Source organism: Zalophus californianus, chromosome 6 (genome assembly GCF_009762305.2).
Source record: "Zalophus californianus isolate mZalCal1 chromosome 6, mZalCal1.pri.v2, whole genome shotgun sequence".
NCBI lineage: Eukaryota > Metazoa > Chordata > Mammalia > Carnivora > Otariidae > Zalophus > Zalophus californianus.
Window position 1 is genome coordinate 59,303,886 of NC_045600.1, and position 25,366 is coordinate 59,329,251.

Genomic DNA, 25,366 nt, shown 5'->3' on the forward strand with positions numbered 1-25,366 from the left:
GTCCATCGTCTCTCATGATTTGTCTCCCCCTCCGACTTAACTCCCCTTCATTCTTCCCCTCCTGCTATGGGTTTCTTAATTTTGACAAAATTACTACAGTCAGGAGCAATGGCAAAGGCAGGGCAAACCAAAACTGGGTCAAAGGTATAGGGGGACTCCATACTGCACTACCTTTCTGCAAATCTAAAACTGTGCCAAAATAAAAAGTTTATTTTAAAAAATTAAGGAAAAAGTTTCCATTCAGAAGTATAAGACAGTAATTCAAAAGTTCATTTTTAGAATGATTATAACATTAAAATGAATACTATTTAGGCCAGAGAGTTTGAAAACTATGCATATTAAAATAATTAAAATAAACAACTCTTCATAAAACATAAGACATGCAATAGATAAATAATAAATATACTGCAATGATGGGTAATATATATTTATAAATAAAGACATGTTAATAAATATTGCCAAATGTTGATTTCTTTATCTTTATGCATCATGAGAGGCAGCAGGCAAAGGATAGAGAGAAAGAAGGAATGGGTAGCAGTCAATATTTAATTACGCTCTATGTACTTATTTTTAGTTAACGTAAGAAAATAAATGATAAAAAAATCAAATGTTTGAGTTCACACTGTAATTGCTTCCAAGCACTAAAATCTGTTTTGTCTATCTCTTCAATAATATATTGAATGACTCAAGATTGCATACTGTTGGTAGGACACAAAATGGTAAAAACGGTTGCTCATTTTAGGACTTTTTCCAAATCTAACCTGAAGATAAATGTCAGTTATCCACATCCAGATAGGATGAAATCATTTGTGGCAAAACAGTGCTCCAGCCAAAAACAAGAAAAGCCAGGTTAAATTTAAAAATCCAGTTTAAAGATGTCAGCAGGCTGTGGCTGCAACAATGAGTTGAGTGGCTAAGATTCTGAAGAGGGTGGTTTGCAGATCTGCAGGCATTTTTTTCCCCCTGAGTTTTAAAGATTCCAGGCCTGGGCAAGGGGCTGGGAAGCCAGGCTTTGAGTGCACAAAGGACTTGTGTTGGAGGACAGAGAAATCATTGAAGCTTTTGGTAGCTGTGCAAGGCTGAAGTGACAAAATTGGAGATTTGAGACTTGTTTCTATCTCAAATCATTTGATAAATCCCAAACGTGTACAGGGCTTGAAATTAAAAAGCTAAGCCCTAAAACCTCTGAAAAGCATAATGGAGTTTTCCACTCCATAATGGAGTTTTCTTACAATGTTGAGGACATAAACACCAGAGTACAAGCTTTGCCAGGAGTAGGGTCCTACTGAATATCAGCTCTGTGTGGGAAGCCTTACGAAAAGTACCAGGCTGAGCCACAAGGAGACCAAGACTTAGCAAACTTCTCTCCAGCCTCCATGGGAGATAGTAAAGCATTTTAGAGTGTGATAAAAATGAACAAATAGGAAACATTTTATGAAGTAGGAGAGAAAAGGGGCAATTGATTAGTGATAACCTTAAGCAAGAAAAGACAAGAACTAGTATAGAAATACGCTGTCCTTAAACAAGGGCATGAACTAGGTAAGAAATAAAATACAAAAGGCAGAGTATATGAGTACAAATGCAGGTAGGCTGGTGAGTGAAATGGTGGGGAAAAGCAGAAGTTGCTTTTTATATTGGAGACGAGAGGTTGGATATCTAAGGAGCAAGAAGGGAGATAAAATAGTCCTTTACAGGAGACAGTTTAATGGACTAACAAAAGGCCAGAAAAATGCCAGGCAACACCAAGGGCCTACCTGAAGACAATGGTCATGAATTTAAAGGTTAAATGGCAAATCTGTGTGATATTCTTCTGCCATATAAAACTATGAAGGTGTAGATCAGGCAGAAAGTTAAATATATAAGGCTTAGGTTTTGCTTGGTGAGTAGGACAAAGGGCCAAGAGAACTGAGGTTACATTATATGCAAATCGGTAATAATTAGGTGAGCCCTGGAACCTAAGAGAGGTAAAGAGGGAAGTGGGAACAGGAGAGAATTGAGGGAATAGGAAAATAAGCGGTACAATCAATATTAGGTGCCGGTGGAGCTAAAATTTGCTACTCAAAGCTCTGGAGTTAAGTGAGTTGGAAAGATAGTAAGTGCTGGTCAGAAATAGGGTATGACCATAGGGCGGATGGCAGAAGTAGAGCAGAACACATGATGATGAGAGGAGAGAAATTCAAGAAGATGAGAGGTCAGAACAATGAAAGAATCATCTGTATAGATATTTAAATCACCAAGAATTGTTTTTCATAATTCAAAACCACAAGTGTGGGCTGAAGAAAGAGACAATGAAATGCATCCTAAGATCTTCAAGAAGTGAGGGAAGCAACACTGGAGTGTGCACAGGACTGTAACGGGAGTGCCTGCTGGGTGGTACAATCTGATGCGTGAGCTTCAAAGCTAGAGGTGTTTGGAGAGGAAAAAGGACCAATGATGTAAAAACACTAATGCAGAACAAGCCTCTAAGCCCACTGGTATAACTGCTGTGGGAGGGAATCCAATCACTACTTGAGAGGACTGCAGTGGAAGCAGTATCCTCAGGGAGGTAATCAGGTTTCAGTTAGAGCAGGAAGGTGTAAGTAATGTTCAGAAAAGAATACACTAATAATTTGATTCATTTATCAATGTTTACTAAAAGGCACTGAATTAGGCACTGGGAATAAAACAGTAATAAAGACATAATCTCAGCCCTCACAAAACTGCGACTCAAGTAAGAAGTCTCATATAAAAGTGATTACTTTAAAGAATATAACTAAATTCTTTTTTTTTGAATATAACTAAATTTTTATAACAATGTAACAGTTTTATTAAGAAATGAGGACGCATGTATTTGAAGAATGGTCTAACAATGGTCTAACTATTTTAATATATCTAATCATTGTGGTATTAATCATATGCTAAAAACTAATTTGAATTAAGACTATGTGGGGAAAAGTCATTTTTTAACAGTAAAGAAATGAGGGAAAATGCTTTTACAGATACATGCAGTTACCTGAGACAAAGCAGCATCCCGCTCTTCTATCACTGCATTCATTTCTTCTGCAGTTATTCTCTTTTTACATTCCTTGGTCTTGTAGATTCTATCCACAATTACAGCTCCATTCTTCTGAATAGCTATTCCTGTGTCTGCATTGTTTATTCTGTTCAGTAATTCCTGTAATGTCTACCAACACCATTATATGTTAGTCAGACATGAAGTTTTAATATATTTTATTTAATATAGGGTTTTAATTAATAGGCACATGTGAATTGTAAATTGACTGAGTGAAGTTATTGAATTTTCATATTGCAGCAAAGATGTACATTATTAGTGTGTCAATTCTTCTTTTTCCCACATCTTAGTTCTTGAAACCCACTCAATTGAACTTAAGCCTCTAAGATATAAGACTGACATCAAGAAATCTCCTCAGAGAATGGCTTACCATGTCATTTTCTTCAGGGTTAATATTTTCTAGCCTAGAAAAAAGGGACACAGAAAGCCTGATCAGTAGCATTTCCTTAGTGCAGCAAAATGAGTTCGCTTTTTAAATCTTTAGAACCTCAAGTAATTTCATTCGACTAGTCTTTAGAGTCAACCATGACACTGAACATATTAAAGTGCCACCTGCTCGACTCCATCTTTCAATAATGCTCCATATCTTCTGCACTGACTTCAGACTGTTAAGTTATTAATGTTTACTGCTATATATGACTACAAGGATCAATTGTTCATATGTGCTTAGATGAGGAAAGTTCCCTAGTGATAGAAGCACTACTTCTCATCATTATATTTATTCCTGGACTTTCAATTCTTACCAAAAACTGTATTTCCTCTGGTTTTTTGGACTTCATCACAAATAAAACAAGGCAAGTATTTTATTGCAAAGTTTAACTATATTCCCTCAAAAGCAAAGACAAATAATGACCACTAAATTTGAACTGAAACTCTCCTGCTGCTATCTATTTGTTAAAACAAATACACCATACAGAAAGGCTGACCAAAACTGGACCACGTATTTAATGACTAATGTTATTTTCTCTTTCATTACATACATAGAATTATTCAATTTAAAGACTAAGGAAGTAAATTGGTTCCTCTCATAAATGTATTTTATCTTGAAAGAGTCACTGTGCTTACTGAAATGTTTTTTGATGTTGGTGAATTGAACAAATGCAGGAAAGGTAAAGAAGTGCTAAATGACATATCTTAGAAAATGTCTATAATGTAATTTAGGTAAGCATTAAATTGGGTAAATTAAATGAAAATCTGTAATGGGTATTAGTAAAATGATGTAGATTTTAGAAATGGCTCCATTATTTTGAAATTGCACTAAAATGTTTAGATATATAAGTTCCTGTTTTCTCATATTCTCCATTCCCCCCCCCCCATTTCTGGGCTCCTCCAATAATATTTACCACAAAAAGAAAAGGATACTTGAAAAAGATATAGAGAAACTTAATAAATTTATTACAAAATTGTTCCAAACTCCACAGTTCAATGAAACTGCTACATTCATGAAGAGAAATTTAGAACATTGAATTTTTAACCGGAAAAAAATAAACATATATAAAAAATTCCTTTTTTTTTTTTTTTAAGAATTTATTTGAGAGAGAGTGTGAGAGAGAGCACAAGCAGGGTGAATGGCAAAGGGAGAGGCAGAAGCAGGCTCCCCGCTCAGCAGGGAGCCCCATGTGGCGGGGGGTGGGGGGGGTGAACGCTTGGTCCCAGGACCCTGGGATCATGACCTGAGCTGAAGGCAGATGCTAAACAACTTGAACCACCCAGGTGCCCCTATCAAAAACTATTTCTACACATACTTAAATGGTATAAATTTACAGGGTGGCATAGCAATCTTGAATTATATATACTTAATATATCTCAAACTAGTAATGTCTACTTGGATTCACATTTCACATTTCTCCCAAAATAAATCAACAGTTTTCAAATATCCTGCTTCATAAAAACTTGTTCTACAAAAACTCTGAAGATGATCATTTCTTTTTAATCAATTAAAAAACATAGTGAAAAGTATAAGATAACAAAATTCTTACACTTATTGATGCTCACGTAAGAGTATTTGAAAAACATCACTAGCATTTAAACATCAGTTACCGGTTGGCTAAATGTCATTTTTAAGGAAGCCATATGTAGTGAGAAATATTTACCTTAATGTTGTTCTTTTTAGATGAAATCAGACAAAAAGCTAATTTCAGCAGTTTCCAAAGAAGACTCAACTTAAACTCTTATAAATTTAGTAATTAATTAAACTCAGTAATTTAAAATGAAAAGATACATAAAAACTAAACATTCAGATTAGTAGATTATTGGAAACTCTTGCAAAAAAAAAAAAAAAAAACAAAGTTTAGCTCTCAAGGTTATAAATCTCCTTCTTTTGTTCCAAAGAACTACATATATGATTGGGAAGAAAATAACAGTGTAGGGAGGATACCTAATTTGTACATTCAAAATGATCAACACAACAAAGAGTGTATGCAATTTCTATGTAATACCTATAAGCTTTTTTCAGGCATTGCAAGGTGAAGAAGAATTATTACTTTAAGGAGAGAGAAATGAAGAGTCTGAATGTTTTAAATTAATATCTTTCAAGAGGATATGGTTAAGATAGTTGTATTTAGTCTAATATTAAAATTCTCTGCTAACAACTAAAATTTTTTAAAAAATTAAAATAAAATTTTCTTATCAAAGGTTATACTAAATCCTTTCCACATGAATTTAGCATTACAGATACAAATAACGTATATGATTGCCCTCAGAAGTACAAAATGTATAGTGATTTATCATTTTGCTGATGAGTGAATTTGAAACATGTTTTGGTAGGTGTGCCAGGTCTGACATGTAGGGCATGAGGTTTAAGTCAACCACTTCGCATTTATTTAGATCTTAATTTTACTTTATTATTATCCTTTATGATTTTTTAAAAGATTTTATTTATTTATTTGACAGAGAGAGAGAGCACAAGCAGGGGGAGAGGGAGAAGCAGACTCCCTGCTGAGCAGAGAGCTGGATGCGGGACTCGATCCCACAACCCTGGGATCATGACCTGAGCCGAAGGCAGAGGCTTAACAGACGGAGCCACCCAGGCGCCCCTATCCTTTATAATTGATCTCAATTTTGCTCTATGGTTATCCTTTGTAAGTACAGTGATAAATGGTCATTAAGAGAAAACTAAAACTTAAATGAAAATGAGCAAATGGTTAATCTGAGATTTGAAAAATTACATGCAAACAAGTAACTTTCAATATAAATAAGAGTCTGGAAAGAGAAAAGGCTAATATTTATATTTCTCTATTTGTATTTCTTTAAAAGTTTCAGGAAGTACTTGTCATAGATATCAAAGCTTAACTACATCATAATTTAGTCTCAACTAGATGATTTACAGCAGAGATCAGCAAGCTTTCTGTAAAGAGTCATATTGTATTTTAGATTTTGCTGTATGTTCTCTGTTGCAGCTACTAAATGCTACCTTTGTAGTACAAAAGCATCCAAAGATAATACGTAAATGAACAGGTGTGGCTGTGCTACAATAAAACTTTATTCACAAAAACAACTGGAAGGATGGATGTGCACCATAGGTCTTCACTTTGCACATCCCTGATGTAGAGCACTGAAAAATGAGACCAGATCTCTGACGCTGAAACACTCTAAGTGCTAACTGTGAGATATTTTTCGGAGTTGGATCATTCAACAGCCAAAGACTAATCACCCAAAAAAGTGGATTACAGAAAATAAAATCCAGTCTTATAAGGTACATCACTTACTGTATTACTTCAGAAAACACAAAAATTAGACAAGCAACCTACTTTCAGAAAAAAGGAGACAATTTGAAACAGTTTACCAGGCTTTCTATTTTCTACATAAAATGACTTGTTAGAGGTTTAAGGTTTACTAGCAGCATGTATAACACATAAGGCTTTACTGGTTTAATAAAGACTTAAAGTAATAGTTGATGTTGTATGAAATACAGCTGACAAACTATAAGTTATATATCACTAAGAGGAGATTTACAATTATACAAAAGAATCTCAACCTTTTGGAAACTAAATTATGCCTATAACAGTCTACCCAGACATAGTCATGATAATTAGTAAGAATTTTGCTGAAGTAAATGTCCATGGGCTCAAGTTTCAATTGATTTCCTATACCATGCATATTCTGACTGACACCCCTGGCACTCTAAGTGCAAAGACCCATGCATGAAATGTCACATTTCTTGATTTATCCCTAGATCAGTCAATATCATGTCTTTCCTTTCTCAACCTATAGTCATTCACCTTGTTCAATGGGAAGCAGCTAAACTTTGACCTCAAATGATAAAAGGAACTAGTGATCATCTAATCAAAAAACTCTGAATTGTTAATTTTTATTCTCTTTCATTTTTACACAGTGCCACCTTAATATGTTAAAGAGAAAAACTGAAGAGACTGAATATCATGATCTCAAAAGTTGGAATGTACATACACAAATGTGTCTATATTAGTAAGTAAATTTTAGTCATTTTAACTTGAATCCTTTTTACTTTTTTTCTAGTTTTGGATAAAAGTGAAAAAAAAAAAGAATTGAAGATTTTCAAGGGGTAGGGGAAGGCAGAAGGTAAGACAAAACAGACATCACCAAAAGACAGGAGATCAGAACTGGCAAAGATGAAAAGAAAATGACAGAAGGAATTTGAAGATTACAGGAAGCAAGAAATAAGGAATGAAAAAGAGATGTGAAATAATGTGTATTATTTCAACCTGTAACTCAGTGCCTCCAAATATGCCTTTCAGTCAAGCAAAGCTCAATTATAAATTGGTTCTACCTTAATAAGGAATTCATCTAAAATGCCCTGTTGAAAGTTCAGAACCTATAGATGTCAACTGAGTAGAAAGGAGCATCCACAGTAACATTTAAAACTATGCTGCCATATTATTATTTTAAAGTTGTTGTTTTTCCCTCTTATGTATGATTTTTCCTGATCTCCCCAATCTGCACCACTGGACTATAAAACTGTAGGAGCGGACTACAAACTGTTCCTAAGAACCAACAATTCATATCAATTAATATTATTTTAAGTATTTATGTAGTTATTTAATGTCTATCTTCTCAACTAAACTGGAGCCATAATGCTGTGTTCTGAGTAACCTGACATACAGAACATATTCAATAAATATTTATTGAATGGACTAAATAACTAAAAGAAAAGGCTTGGGATTGAGTGTTTTTCTTTTCTCCCTTTCCCATTTCTCCATTAATACAAATGCTACAAAGAACAAATGAAAAAGGGTCTGCCTCAAGGAACTCTAATTTTAATATACTGTAATAAAAACTGGAACAAGTGTATGTACAAATTAAAGTAGACAGGGAAGGTAAAAAAAAAATAGAGGGAAAGAGAGGCTCAATTTAGAGCCATCAATTAAAGAGAGAATGAACAAAACTAAGAGACCAAATTAGTAGAGGCTCTGAGGAAGAAGTTTTGATTTGGATATGTGGGCAGATGGTTGTGCCACTGACTGGGACAAGGGATCAAGGGAGAATAAGGTTTTAAAATGAACTAAAAAATTCCATTTGGGATATGGTAAGTTTGAGTTGCCTATGTAAGTCTGAGATAGATAAGTCCTACAATGTGTAACTGACTTTGACTCTGGGCAAGCAGTCAACCACTCTGTTTTCTCACCTATAAAGTACAAACATCATCTACCTTGGGGAGTAGTGACATTGTATAAAAAGCTGATTTGTTATCTTTGGGGTGTGATTTTGATTTCTGAAAAGAAATAAAATCTATTTAGAAGGAAATTTCATGAATAAAATTGGTAATCAACCTAGGTAACAAAATTTAGTCATGAATTACATGTAAATATAGCACTGTGCAGCAGCTGATAAACTAAATGTAATATTACTTGCAAATCCCCAAAGAAGAGTTGTAAAGTTATAATGCAAGTATTACTGAAATAAAAAAGGCATCTACTTTGAAAAGTTATGTTTAAAAATATTTGGCCAGGGGCGCCTGGGTGGCTCAGTCTGTTAAGCATCTGCCTTTGGCTCAGGTCATGATCCCAGGGTCCTTGGATCAAGCCCCACAACAGGTTCCCCCTCCCTCTGCCCGCCACTCCCCCTGCTTGTACTCTCTCTCTGTGTCAAATAAACAAAATCTTTAAAAATAAATAAATAAATAAACATTTGGCCCCAGCAAATATTTTTGTAGATATAAACAAACTGATTTTAAAAGGCATATGGAAAAGCAAAGGTACCAGAATAGCCAAAACAATTCTGTAATAAAAGAGCAAAATTAGAAGGCTAACATTATTGGATTTCAGACACTATAAAGATTCAATAATCAATACTATGTGGTATTGGCAAAGGGATAGATGCACAGATCAATGGAACAGAAAATAAAGTGCAGAAATTAATCCACACTAATATAGTCAACTGAGTTTTGACAAAGGTGCCAATTAAATTTAATAAATGATGGCCTTTTCAACAAGTGGTACTGGAATAAATAAATGCCCATACGCCAAAAACAAAAAAACTAAACAACCCCACAAGTACCGCCTACCTTACACAAAAATTAACTCAAAATAAATCACAGATCTAAATGTCAAACGTGAAATTTATAACTTCAGAAGAAAAGAAAGGATTTCAAAAAACCTGTGTGACCTTATATATGGCAATGAGTTTTAGATTCAATATCAAAGTACAATCCATGAAAGAAAAAAAAATCAATAAATTCCATTTCATCAATATTTAAAAGTTATGTTCTGCTAAACACATCATTAAGAGAACAAAAAACATTCACTGCTGATGGGAATACAAAATGGTGTAGTACAGCCAACTCAGGAAGTGACTTCAGCAGTTTCCTCTAAAGTTAACACAGATTAAACATATGGCCCCAGGAATTATGTTACTAGGTTTAGCCAACTGATTTGAAAGCATATGTCCACACAAAACCTGTATGCAAATGATTATAGCAACTTTATTCAAAATCGCCAAAAATTAGAAAAAAGAAAAGAATCATCAGGAGGTGAGAGGATCCTAGAATAGTATGAAGACTATGAAAAAGAGCCTAACTATGTTACATAACTTCACTTAAGGAGGTAGAGGGAAAAAAGAAGAGCCATTCTAAGTAACTTTGGAAAGTGGTACTTTGGAAACCGTAACATTAAAGACTAAAGGAACTATACATGAACAGTGTACTCTAGTAGGTAAAGTTGTTTCTCATGGGGGTATCCGTTAATGATTCTGGAAAGAGTTATAAGGTATACTGGGGTAGAAGAAATAAGGAAATGATGGATGGTAGGGGATGGAAACCAGGTTTCCTACTGTTGGAGAAGAAATTACACATTAAGAAAAAGGAGAAAGCCAGAATGAACTATGTGGCGTTGGATTAGAATCAGAGAAATAAGTATGAATTCAGATTTAGCTTAATAAAGATACAGATAGATACATACATAAATAATTTCATATATGTGTATGTATGTCAGTTAGTATACATACATATACTTCCTAGCTCTTTCTGTTGATTGGGCCTAAAAGTAGCCACACCAAGTAACAATGAGCACACTCAGAATGCAGATCTTGGTTTCTAGTACCGTTTTCCAATAAAAGGAATCATGGCCCTTTGAGAAATGACTGATTCTACGAGTGAGGCAGATCCCTATACATCCCTACACATCCCTACAAGACATGACCCAGGGGCATCCTGTGGTGCAGAAAAGTAAGAAAACTGTTTAAAAATCAAAAGGATGGGGACATGTCAAAGGGATATGGAGGCCAACTGAAAGAGCTTCCAATGGCCAAGCTGGAACACTTCAAGCAACACAATAAATAACACAGTATTAGATTATAACCCAAAGTATTAAATGAGTTTCAATGAGTCTATACTAACATAAACAAACAAACAAATAAATAAATGAGGGAGAGGAGACAAATCTCCTGTACTGAAGAATTAGAAATAATTTATGTAGATATTTTCTGTAAGGCAAGTAGAGCTCAATCAACCTCTCAGCCCACACCCCTTATCCCCAGTTCTGAGTATGGGCTGCACTTAAGTAACCTGCTTCAAAGAATATGAAAGGGGAATGTTGGTAAGTAACTTTACAGTGGAGAAACATGGTAAGCACTACCCTGGCTAGGTGACCAAGATTAACATCACTGGTGTTAAGTCATGTTGATAGCATAATGTTGAATAATATGATGAGAATGGCACTTCAGTCCTGGACTCGTCCCCCCAAAACCAATACCTCAGTCTAACCATGAGAAAAATTAAAAAAAAAAAAAATCGAATAACATTCTATCAAATGCCTGACGAATACTCTTGAAAACTGTCAAAGTCATCAAAAACAAGAGAAGTCTGAGAAAGTATGACTAGAGTAGGCAAAGGAGACATAGCAACTAAATTAATATGGGATCCTGGATGGGATTTTGGAACATAAAAAGGACATGAGAAAAATTAGTGAAATCTAAAGAAAGTGTGGAGTTTAGTTAATAATTATATACCAATGTTGCTTTCTCCCCCATGCCATACGTGACATAATTAACGTAAGCCATTAAGAAAAACGAAAACTGGAAGGTGGTTATATGGAAATTCCCTGTACTATCCTTGCAAACTTTCTGTAAATCTAAAAGTATTCTAAAATAAGAAGTTTATTGGGGGGAAAAAGGAAGTCCAAGGAAAGACAGTGGAGTGAAATCTGAACACAGAAATCTGCCACATGAGCGAAGATAAAAAATTAGTCAAACGGTAAAGGAAGTAGGAGGACATCACATAGTAATTTTTAAAAGTAGGGTAGACATACAATGGTTTGGGCCAGGTTCACCGAACTTCTCCTTTTACACATAAAAACAGGTATGAAGAAAAGACAGTGAGCTCACCAAATCCTGAGAATTTTTCACTAACACCACACAGCTTGGAAATAACCTGAGAAACTAATGAATTGTATAGATAGCCCAGAGAAAAGTAAAATCCTTCCTGAACAGAAGAAGCCTGTGTTACAGAAGAATCTTTACAAAGGAAGGAAGAGGCACCAGAGCAGGCCATTTTCTACTATACTGATGGAACAAATAAAAGCCCAAAAGTAATACTCCATGGAATCTGGATATACACAAGAATAGGTAGAGTGAGCCCATGGTCCACTGCAAGACACCAAACAATTGGAATTACTAATATAAAGAAAAGGCTTGAGATGATCACAGTGAATGCAGAGAAAAAGAGAGGGATTCAAATAATTATTAAACAGATAATACAGAAAGATAAAAGTGCCCCAATAATAAGAATAACCAGAGTCTCTAAAACAGCCTAACAAATAGGATACAAAATTCACAAATCTAAAATTTCCATGAACTAAAACAAGAATCAAAAAGTCCTTAGAGTGGCATGCTGTGGGTTCCAAATATGTTTTTAAAGAAGAATCAAAACAAATACTATGATTAAGTTCTTCTAAGAACAAAGACTCCTTCAGGCAGAAAAAAAAAACCAAAACAAGTCACATTTAAGTAAGGGAAAAAAACCTGTAACCTGACTTCTTTTTAGCCAAACTCAATGTCAAAAAATAGAGTAACATTTTAATAATGTTTAGAATAAAAAAATACTTAACTCAATAATTTTATTCATAAGCAATTTGAATATAAGAATAACACAAAGCCAGTCTGAAGCATGCTAAATCTGAGAATAAAGTATTTATTAGCCCTTCCTCAAAAAACGGAAAATGACATTCGGTTATCCAGGGATTTCCCAAAATAAAGAAATCAGGTATAAAAATGTCATGTATGAAAAAAGTTGCAGATAATGATTATTTAATCCTTTTAAAAATCAAAATTAAACAAGAGGGGGACATTTTGGCTATAGAATCTAATACAATTTTTACAAAGATTTTATAACTAGAATTTATAAAGAAAAAAAGGAGTTTAAAACTTACTCCATAGCTGAAAGTCAAATGATACTGTTTAACCGAAACACCACAAATTTCAAAAAACTGGAAAGAATTGATGATTCCAAAACTTTAATGTTTTTCAGTCTCTTTTCTTAAAATTTGAAGGATCTTTGGGGAATTAATATATCTTACTGTAGGAAGTAGACTTTGCATGAGGTTCAAAAATTTCTTTAGTTTCACTTCAATTGATTATTACTCCCAAATTCAAATAACACACAGCACCAGCTATGAACCAGGTACTTTTCAATATTTATTAAATCATTTAGTCCTCCTAACCACTTATACAAAGTAGGCACTATTTACCCATGTTGTAAGCAAAAAACTGAGACCCAGAGAGTCTCAGTAATTTGTCCATGGCTGTACAGCCAGGAAGCAACACAGTGAAGATTCAACCACAGATGTCCGGATCTGGATTCTGTGCTGTTAGCCTCTGCATTATATTGCCTCTTAAATAAAACAGTATGTAGAGAATTATTTGATTTTTATCAAATTAATTCTATGTATACATCCACTCAACCACCAACCATCAACCATCCATTCTTGTAGATAATAGTATTTAACTATATAAGCAAAGAAAATGTTTGGAATAATGTTTCTCTATTGATAAAGATAGTTATTTGGGAGTAAGCACTGGGGAATTCAGGTAAATTTTTTTTTAATTTCTATTATTCAATGAGTTTAACACCTTATAATGAGTATCAGTCTTCAAAAAAAAATGAAGCCATTAATCTAAACAAAAAACAAACCACATTACCTAATCACAACTTGAACACTGTCATGTTAATTATTTAATGACTTTTTGTCTCCCTAATGAACAATGTTTTAATTAGTATTTTACTGTAATCCCCCATGGAGCCTAGCACAATGTCGGGCAGAGCAAACACTCAATAAGTATATTGATGGATCATCATAAAATATTACATTACTACACTGTACCTATCTTACAAGTAGTATATTTCTAGATGCTCTAGAGCCTTTACCTAAATCTGACTCCTTAGACTAGCATCATTTACATTATCAGGGAACTTGAAGAAAAACAGAATAGCTCCACTCCATACTTACTGAATGAGAATGAGCATTTTAAAAAGATTTCCCAAGTGATCACATTAAAATTGGAGAATTTCTAGAGCATTATTTATCTAAGCATGGTCCATTATTTACCTATATCAGAATCACCTAGGTTGCTTGTTAAAAATGTAGATTCTCAGGCTCTACCCTATTTCAAGTGTCATTATATTTTATGCTACACCTAATAAAAGTAAAAAGTAGTGATGAATAGGAATGAGCATATTAAGCAGAGAGCAGTGAAAGAACCTACATAGTTTAAATAAATCAAGAAAGTGATACTAAAAGAGGGAAGAAAAGAGGCATCGCAAAGGAAGGTAGAGTAAGTATACCAACAGTAGGCTATCAAGAAGTAGAGAGAGTAATTGTACAGAGAGTGCTGTGTATTCCCCCTCACCCCCCCTTTTTTTGACTGTTATCCCTGACATGCCAACTACCACAGCATGACTGTGGGAATACGAAATTTATTGGTGAACCATATAACAATCAGTAACTCTTCTTAATATGTAATTACCACATAATGCATGCACTTTATAAATGCTCCAAAAGTCACATATAGTTTTAAATGTATACATACACTTTTAGAGACATTTCCATATGTTTGGCTCGTGCAATTGCTTCATCTCTCTCCTCATTGGCTAACCGCAGTCGAGACATAATAGCTTCATCACGTTCCTTCTGTGCAAAATACACTTCTTCAACCAGAGCTACCAAAATATATAATCCATAATTAAGTAGAGAAAATTTAAAAATGCATACTTTTAGCAATAAGAAAAACAATTTTGTTATTTTACTAAATTAAATTAGTATCAATTAATCCTTGAAAAAACATTTTTAAAAGCTACTACAAAATTGAAATACATTTCATACCCATAAAAACACAAATTAAAAGGTCAAATAATTACAAATACTGTGAGCTTGTGAAATAAAGGAAACTCTCACATACACTGCAGATAGGTGTATATATTTCTACAGCCATTGAGTAAGTTGACAATATTTATTAGTTAAAGATTTGCCTATAACCTGGCAAATCTCCTATTTAGTATGCAGCCTAGAGAAATTCTTGCACATGTGCACAAGGAAACATGTATAAAAAATGTTTACTGCAGCATTATATAACAGCAAAAACTTAGAAATAACCTAGCTGTCCAATAACAGGAGCAAGAATTAAAAAATTACTAAACATTCAAAATGGAATACAATACAACATTTAAAATGAATTAGCTGGACACATTTCAAGAATAAAATTACAGCAAAAATTGCAAGGTCCAAGGCAAAACAACTCTACCTATCATTTATGGACAAACACAATTAGTAAAAATATTAAAACAAGCATGGCAATGATAATCATCAACTTCAGGATAGTAGTTATGTCAGTAGCATAGTGGAAGAAAAGGAAAGAAAATGGGATCAAGGAAAAAGCAAACGGGCAGAGCTGAGCTCTTTAGCACTGCGCATCTCCAGAGAGCATCGTTTACATAGATCGTAATACAAATGGTCTCATCTAGATTTGTGCAGCACTACATAGGGCATAGGGAGCTTTGATGTTATCTGAAATTGTCATTTCTCAAGCATAATTTCTACCTGAAATCTTATATAACTTTTTTTTGTAGCTTCATGTTGTATTTTATTTATTTTTTTGAAGTTTTTTTTATGTTATGTTACTCACCATACATTTCATCATTAGTTTTTGATGTAGTGTTCCATGATTGTTTGCATAATAACACCCAGTGCTCCATGCAGAACGTGCCCTCTTTAATACCCATCACCAGATTAACCCATCCCCCTCCCCCCTCCCCTCTAGAACCCTCAGTTTCCTTCTCAGAGTCCATAGTCTCTCATGGGTCAGCTCCCCCTCCAATTTGCCCCCCTTCATTTTTCCCTTCCTACTATCTTCTTCTTCTTCTTTTTTTTTTTTTTTACCATATAATGTATTATTTGTTTCAGAGGTACAGGTCTGTGATTCAACAGTCTTACACAATTCTTATATAACTTTTAAAATATCACTGCAATGTTAGACAAAAAAGAGCTCAAATACCTAGATCACTGAACCAAATTTTACTTACACTGTCAAACCACAAAATAAACTTAGGAAAGATGTTTGAAATGTTCTTTTAGTTCACAAAACATTGGGTTTTTGCTAACATTTGTCATAGATTAATGCATAGCTAATCAAGAGTTATTCTTGTATTATTTAAATTATAACTGGTAGAAAAGAAAAAAACCCCGAGAGTAAATCATCTATATCTTTTCCATAATAGAATATAAAGTGGAACATGTAACAGCAAAGCTAAAGTCAAAACCATTTTCAAGAAAGTGAGCCTAAGGGAAGAGAAATATATTCATTCATTTCTTCACTCATTCATTAATTTATTCTTTCATCAAATATTTATGAAATTTCTGTGGCAGTCACCCATCCAGTTTTAAGTAGTATGACTAGTGTTCTTAAAAGTCCTTACCTTCCTGGAGATGTATACATTCTATTACAGAGAGAAAGACAGCAGAGAGAAAGCAGGGCCAGCCAAAATTAAACAGGCAGATAGTTAGAAAGAAGTAAAGGTTTTGAAAGAAAATAAGGGTGTGTGAGAGAAAAAAAAAATGATTTGGAAGATGGGAGAAGAATAAACTAATTTAGGAAAGGTGGCCAGAAAAGGGCTTTTTAAATAAATGACATTTCAGCACGTGTAAATAAAGGAAGAGAAGCCATATTATACCTATATATTTGAAAGTAGACTAATAAACAGAATAAAACGTAATACAAAGGCCCTAAAAGTGTTAGAGGAAAAGCTGTAAGGCCAATGTGTCTGAAGCACCGTGATAAAGGGTGAGAGCTCCGGGAGGTCACAATGGGCCTTGCGATCCATAGCAAGGATTTTAGGTATCATCTAACTATCATGGTAGCCAATGGAGTGTCCTGAGCAAGGAAAAGACAGCATCATATTTATATGGTGGAAGTCTAAAAGGAATTCTGGTTTCTGAGTGAGAAATAGTCTGGAGGTGGGCATGCATAGAAGCAGAGACTAGTTAGGAGACTAGAGGAGTAATCTAAGCAAGAATTCACTTCAATAACCCATATAAATGGTCCATTCCTTGAAAGTAAAGCTACGCAGAAGTAAATATACATACATATGCCATCCTAGAGTTTAGATATTACATTAAAAGACTTCTAGAATAGAAACAATTTGATCAAGTCTGTGCTTTAGAAGGAAACACCCACAAGTTGGCATATAGAGTGTATGTGAAAGATGTGGGGGTCAGCAGAAAGTTGCAGGCTGGATGGTGTGTGCCCCCTGACCCAATCGTAGATTACTGTAACAGTTCAGGTAAGAAATAATGAAATCCTGAACCAAGGTAAGGACAATAAAATTAAAAAGAAAAAGAAAATGGATTCAATTCGTAACAAAAAGGGTAAAACAACAGAACCCAAGAGCGAAGCATGTACTGAATAAATTTTAGAGAAAAGGAAAACAGGACGGGTGACCTCACTAAGCATGTCTCAGTGTATCAGCAGGATGATCTTCTTAAAACCTTAGGACAAACAGGTTACTCCTCTTGCTACTGCTACATAGATTTCAAAGCAAAAAACAACAAAACAAAACAAAACAAAACAAAACAAAACAACAGTCTCAGCGTGGCATTCAAGGAAAACTAGAGTCCAGTTCTAGCTCACCTTCCCAGCATCACCTATCACCATGGTTCCTCCAGGACAATGTTACATAAAATACAGGTTGCAAAACACGGTTTTTTAACAGTTATGTATCACTTTAATGTATATTACAAAAATGTGACGGGTATATTAGGCCTATAATGTCTCCTAGTGTCATTCAATTTAATGTCTAATTAAATTTTAAATTTCTGTTACCGAAACACTTTGTTGAGCCAGATGCCCATATGAACGTAACTTTCTATTACTTCATTTATCTGAAGTAAACAGATCACAAGGTCACAAAAAATGACCTAGTTATTAAACTTAGGATAATGATTACCTTTTGGAAGGAGTACTGAAAGGAAGGATGAGGGACATTTCTGGGATAATTGGTGATATTTGGTTTCTTGATCTGGGTGCTGGTTACATAGTTCGTTCACACTTTCTGAGATTCATAAAACTGCACAGTTATTGGTGTACTTTTGTTTAGATGTTAAAACTAAATAAGAAACACTACATTAAAAAATACATTTATCTGGTTAAAAAGCTGAGCTGATTTAAAGAAAAATATTAAGAGTAGAAAAAAGTTAGCATGTGTGATAAAATTTCTGAAGGTACATGTTAAGATTAAATTTTAAGCAACAGAGACTTGTCCTTCTGGTCAAGATGGAGTAACAGGATTTGGATTTGTCCTTCCACTTAAATCAATTTTTTAAAAGATTTTATTTATTTGCCAGACAGAGAGAGAAAGTGTGCACAGAGAGAGAAAAGCAGACTCCACGCTGAGCAGGAAGCCCAATGCCGGGGGGGCTTGATCCCAGAACCCTGGGATCATGACCTGAGCCGAACGAAGGCAGACGCTGCTTAACCTACTGAGCCACCCAGGTGCCCCAAAACAATTTTTTAAAATGGACAAAATATATAGGATGACAGCTTTCAAGACAGTAAGGAAACAAACAAATGAGTTGAGCCCTATAATTAGCCCAGCTTAATACACAGAATTTCCAGAATATGGCACAGGAAGGGAAGAATCAAGGGGGAGCTCAGCTGATTCCACAATTTGGGAGGGCAGAGATAAAATCTGGAGAAACCAAAGCAGCCGGAATTCACAAGAGAGACTGTAAGAGAAAAAACAGCTGCAAAGAAAGAAAATTCTGGAGTTGTACAGAGGGTCTTCCTCAAAATGTCAGTTGAATACTGAGTGCACCTGTGAGTAAACTACTCCATACAGGGGAAAGAACCACCTGAAAGGATCAGAGGCAACAGTGCCTTGGGCTCCAGAAAACCAAAAATAATGCATGTTGTTCCCACCAGCCAGATCAGAAAACCTCAAGATTCATGAGGTACTGCATAAAGGCAAGACTGAGTCCTGCCCCAGCAGTGGGGATTAATCAACCCTAAACACTGCTCTGGTAACATCTAGCATATCTTTAAAACATGACCCAAAAGGAGAGACCTGTTTCCAAAAAACATAAGTACATCTGATTAGAAAGCTCAAAAATATTTTATAAGAATACAAAATAGCTTCCAAAATGGTAAAATTCATCATGGCATCCAATTGCCAGGCATGCAAACAAGCACCAAAATTAGGACCTATAATGACAAAAAAATTAATCAACTGAAACGGACTAATATTTTTGTCAACCAACTAATACATAACCCTGTTTAGGGGCGCCTGGGTGGCTCAGTTGGTTAAACCCTGTTTATGTGTGTTTCTGTTTAAAGACACTTGCTTAACATGTACTTTGATTTAATAACATTGAATCCATGGCCAAAGGCACTGTAACTCATGCCTGAACAAAACTTACCTAACACATATTTTCTCCGTAACTCCCAACATAGCCTTCTGGTACTCAGGGAACACTAGATTGTATTTCAGCACTACACTTGGGGGCTGTTTGAAACAGTGAAATCACCAATAAAAGGCACAAAAATGAAGTAAATCTAACACTAAATAAGCCACAACTATAACACTTATTTACAGTATAAGAGTTGAAACAAGAAGGTGGTGTGGCCTTGAATGTGATATTTGTTTTTCTCTTAGTTTGCTATTTTAGTAATTTTTATTAATTCTTTTAAAGATTTTATTTATTTATTTGACAGAGAGAGACACAGCGAGAGAGGGAACACAAGCAAGGAGAGTGGGAGGGGGAGAAGCAGGCTTCCTGCTGAGCAGGGAGCCTGATGCAGGGCTTGATCCCAAGACCCTGGGATCATGACCTGAGCGGAAGGCAGATGCTTAACGACTGGGCCACCCAGGCGCCCAATAACTCTTATTAATTGTTTAAAGGTAAAATAACCTTTTATTCCACAAGATGAATACAAAACCTAAAACTATAAATGTTCTGGGAGAAAACCTTCGTGAATTTAGGTAGGTGAAGCTTTCTTAACTATAGTACCAAAGTATATAACCCATTTTAAAAATTGACAAATTGGACTTCAATCTAACTCAATTAAAAATCCCCACTTTTCAAAAGACATGGATAAGAAAAGACAAGCCACAGATAGAAAAAGATAATTGCGAAGCATATATCTGATAAAAGACTTGCATCCTGACATAATTTCTAAAACTCTCAAACCTCAAAAATAAGAAAACAAAAAAACCCAATTAAAAATGGGCAAAATCCAGGGCGCCTGGGTGGCTCAGTCGTTAAGCGTCTGCCTTTGGCTCAGGTCATGAACCCAGGGTTCTGGGATCGAGCCCACATTGGGCTCCCTGCTCGGTGGGAAGCCTGCTTTTCCCTCTCCCACTCCTCCTGCTTGTGTTCCTCTCTCGCTGTGTCTCTCTCTGTCAAATAAATAAATAAAATCTTTAAAAAAAAATGGGCAAAAGCCCTAGACACTTTATCAAAGCAGACATACTGATGATAAATAAGCACAAGAAAAGGTGCTCAACATCGTTAGTCATTAGAGAAATGCAAATTAAAACTACAAGATAACCACCACATACCTATTACAAAGGTTAGAATGACAGCATGATTAAAGATGCTGGGAAGGAGGGAGAGCCACTGGAACCCCCATTCACTGCCTGTGGGAATACAGGACCGTGCAATCACAGTTGGTCAGTTTCTTAAAAAGTTAAACATACACCTACCATAAGACTCAGCTATTTCACTCACAGGTATTGATCCGAGACAAATTAAAGCATATGTGCATACAAAGACTTACACACAGATATTCATAGCATCTTTGTTTATAATAGCCCAAACTAGAAACAAAAATTTCAATCAACAAATGAATGGATAAACAAACTCCATGACAAATTGTGCTAAACAACTGGATATACACTTGCATAAAATCAAATACTTTTAATCAACAGTTAGATAAGGTTAAGAAATTCTTGTTATGAACACAGCTTTTGGAAGAACTGGTACCTTCCAGCACAATTTTCATAGTTTTTTTTAAGGTATATCATTGGTGCTATGTGGCTTTCTGTAGCTTACCACGTATCAGTTCATTCTGCCACTTTGAAAGAAACTTCTGCCCATGATGTAGTACACAATAATGAGTTTTAATTCCCCCTGATAATTGTATGCAATTTCCTTCCAGGAACGATATTCATAACAGCTTAGAGAAAGCGACATAGTGTATTAGGAAGAATATGGGCTTTGATTCAGATCCAAAGTGTCAACATACTAAACATTACTATTTTACTAAACCTGTTTTTCCATATTTTTAAATTATTTTAGTCTCAGTTCAGGTGCATAAAATGTATATGATACCACCATTTATGGTTGTTAGGGAAAAATTAAGTGAGTAATATATGAAAGCTCTTGGCCAAATAAGTAGATTCTCAACAAACACTGGTTCCACGCCACCACTACCATCTCCACTCTCAATCCACAGATGCCCAATGTGGCTTCATTTCTAGACATATTAAAAAGATGATTTTGATTAATTTGGACCATTTATATACATGTATGTATACCCATATACACACACATATACATATATATATATGTGTATGTATTTTGTTAGCATTCAAAAATTATACATGGGAACTGAAAGAAAAATTATTTAGAACCCATTCTATATTGTATACTGTACACTATAATGACATAATAATTTATACCAAATATCACAATATTCTAAGATATTTTAAAAATTTTATATTATAAAACACTTCTACTTTCACTCCGTTTGTTGCAGCATTATTTACAAAAGCCAACATGTGGAAGCAGCCCAAGTGTCCACTGATAGATGAATGGATAAGGAAGATGTGGTATATATATACACAATGGACTGTTTTTCAGCCATAAAAAAGAATGAAACCTTGCCATTTGTGACAACATGGATGGACTTAGAGGGTATTATTATGCTGAGAGAAATACATCAGACAGAGAAAAACAAATACCATATGATTTCACTTGTACATAAATCTAAAGACAAAACAAAATTAGAAAAAAATAAACAAAAAACAGAAATGGTCCCATTAATATAGAGAATAAACCAGTGGGTGCCAAAGAGGGAGGTCCTGGGGGAATGGGCAAAATGTGTGAAGGAGAGTGGGAGATACAGACTTCCAATTATGGAATGGAAAAGTCATAAGGATGAAAGGTACGGCACAGAGAATGTAGTCAATGGTATTTAATAGTGTTTAATAGTGTTGTATTATAGACAGATGATAGCTATACTTGTGAACAAAGCATAACATGTAGAGTTGTTCAATCACTATGCTGTACACGTGAAACTAATGTAACATGTATCAACTATACAGCAATGAAAAAAAATTTAAACACTTCTAAAAAAACAAAAAACCAACCCCCTTCTAATTTGTACGTCAGACAGGATGGACAAAATGATGCTGCACGGTGATGTAAGTACAGATAAACATGTGTGTCATGTCCCGAAATATTCTGACATATCAAAAGGTTAAAATACTAATTGCTAAACTTTAAATGCCAACAGGCTTCCTTTCACTTCTGTAAAGTGTGATGAGATGTTTATAAAGTGACTTTTAATGTAAGCTGTGTTCTACTTTATATACAATAACACTTTAATGAAAGAGGTAAGACTAGCAATGTTAAGGGCTTTAAGAGTAAGTATGGATAGCTCTGCTTAAACACTTTACACCGAGGGCTTATTTGGTCCTGTGCTAATCAAGAGAAAATATTTTTTCCCCCTCTATAATGCTATCAACTCTAAAGAGGTAAATAATGTGTATATTTAAAGGAGATTGCCTTCTGAGTATTCTAAGGTTAGGTTTTAAAGTACCATAAAACACACACACATAAAATCTGATTACACATTTTATAAATGCTAAGAAGTATTTCTAAAATTAATTTTTAAACATCTATTAAGTTATATGTGAAATTTGATTATGAAAAACCTGATTCTTTCTAGAATTCAGTACTTTCAAAGGATCAATATGCAACCCTCAAACATTTTTAGTAAAGAAAACTTAACTGTAAACACTGAGCTTTTCCAAGGTAGATGACTATTACAAAGTTCAGTAGAAAATCAATATAGCATTTTAGTTGGAATTTGCTCATTAAACACCCACAGCTCTAATGCAAATTATGATGGAATGAATAAAGCAAATACGCATGCTTCTTTCTTTTTATTAAATGTAAAATCTACTGTTAATTGCATCTCGTATGTCATACAAACTTTTCTCCTTAACTATTAAATAGAAGCTTTAACAAAAGTCATTAGAGATTCTCTTTCTTTGACTTGAATAAATTTCAATATTTGTTCAGTAAAGGTTCACAGCAGTTAAATTACATTAACAAATATTATTAGCTACTATGTAAGCCAACCAAGTAAAATACTTATATTGTAGGTAAAACAAATCATTGGGTGTTTACAATAATATTTGGATATCTCCATTTTTAAACATGGTTATCAAATATACTATAATTCTTAGGCAAATTCGAGGAAGATTCAGAGAGGATCACCCCCCCAAAACCAAATACTCAAATTTGTTTAGTAAGCTAATTGTTTTCTAATATGGGCAAGAGTAAATATGAAGAAGCTGAACCATACTAAGTATGAGTTTATTGAGTCAAGACAGAGTACATATTTTCTTAGTAGAACCCAAGTCTATTGACAATCCCATATTCTACACTTCTCAAACTACTTTTAAAATACAATAGAAGTCAGGCAGTGTATTGGAAAACATTCTAGTTTAAACACTGGATCATGATTCTCTAAATAACTTAATTTGGAGGATAGACATTTACCAAGAAAAAGAATCCATTTGTTAACATCCGCAAGGTAGCTATAGAAATAGAAAAGGCTGAACTAAAGCGAAGGAAAGAGATATCATCAAGATTTGAAACATGTAAAAAAATCACTGATTACAATTCATGTTCCAAAATTCTAAGTAACAAATATAGATAACAGTTTTATGAAAAACAGGTCTTTTATTATATTTGAAAGAATTTCAGATTGTCTGGGTATCTACTGCTTTACTGGTTAAATGGATTCCTTGCAAATATGCTAGTATTTTATGAAACCACCACATATATATTCCAGAACCATAAACATTACACTACATTTTTTAATTTCCTTAGAAATTATAAATTCTCTCTTTGAATAAATGAGTTATTGGAAATTTAAACATAGATGGTAAATGTCCTACACCAATAGAAAATTAATCAAGCTACTCCAAGTAGTTTGATGCCTCTATTTTTTCTTTTACAGACCAGACTATTAAGTTTTTCTAAAGCTGTATTTCAATGTTCAGCATTTTATATGATTATTTTGTAAATAACCTTTTCTGATTAAAATAATACAGGCTCATTGTAAAAATAGACAAATATTTTACATAATCTTGTAATTTTCTGTGTATACTTAAACAGAATATATTCCTATATTCTTCAGTATTCTTCAAAAATATGAAATACTACATGGGATTTTATCATTTGGACATGCCATATTTGATAGAACTAAGATACTCCTAGTATTAGATTTTACACTGTTCTCATTTATTGACTATACAAATAATACTGTAATGAACATCTTTGTATGCAAATCTCTATGTATATACATAGCTAATTACTGAGGCAAATTCCTAGAAGTATGGTTACTGCATTAAGTATCAGTTTCTTAAGCTCTTAATACACTTTCAAATTTTCCTCTGTAAAGTTGCTAGTACATATATACTTATCAACAGTACAGAAACTGTTAAAAATTAATTAGAAAAATATACAAATAGTAAGTTTTAGTAGCAAAACTATAAAATAAGAACTTTTTTTTGCAAAACCCTGAATTATTATATACATATACTTAGTACAGAAAACTCAGAGTATGTAAGAATATTTTCTAAGAATATCCTATTTACATTCAAACATTTAATATATCTGATATTAGAGCTAAAAATGTTATTGTGAGAGATAAGCTTTTCCCAGAAGTATTAAAACCAGTATCAATTATTTTATGCACTTTTGAAATACAATTTTTAGAGGTACTTAACTTACCTTCTGCATAAAATATCTACTTTAAATTTTAATTAAATACCAATATGAAAATTCTATAAAATATAACTGCTATCTAAAATTTTTTCAAGATCATTTCTTCTTCAGAATTAACTAAACATATGGAAAAAGTTTTAAGAATCATTTTCTGAAAATTTTTCTGTTATTCTAATTAGATGATATGCTCTCAACTGCTTGACACCAGGGTAAATTTCATAGTATACCAGACCTAATTAAATATTTCAGTTGTTGGTTATTTTTATGCATAATGCTTTCTTTGTTTACTCAATGTTTATTTTGTTTTTTCCAAAAAAATTACAAACTTTCCTAG

At 34.0% G+C, this 25,366-nt stretch overlaps 1 protein-coding gene across 10 annotated transcripts in view; it reads right to left on the bottom strand.

Moving 5' to 3' along the window:
* Positions 1-25,366, bottom strand: part of MIPOL1 (mirror-image polydactyly 1) — a 353,484-nt gene that overhangs the window by 245,155 nt on the left and 82,963 nt on the right. For all 10 annotated transcript variants that reach the window (XM_027572040.2, XM_027572042.2, XM_027572043.2 and 7 more), the window contains 3 exons: positions 14,549-14,678; positions 3,423-3,456; positions 2,993-3,163 (listed from right to left, as the gene is read on the bottom strand). In XM_027572040.2, the coding sequence (XP_027427841.2) occupies positions 2,993-3,163; positions 3,423-3,456; positions 14,549-14,678 (335 nt within the window). The remainder of the gene's footprint in view (positions 1-2,992; positions 3,164-3,422; positions 3,457-14,548; positions 14,679-25,366) is intronic.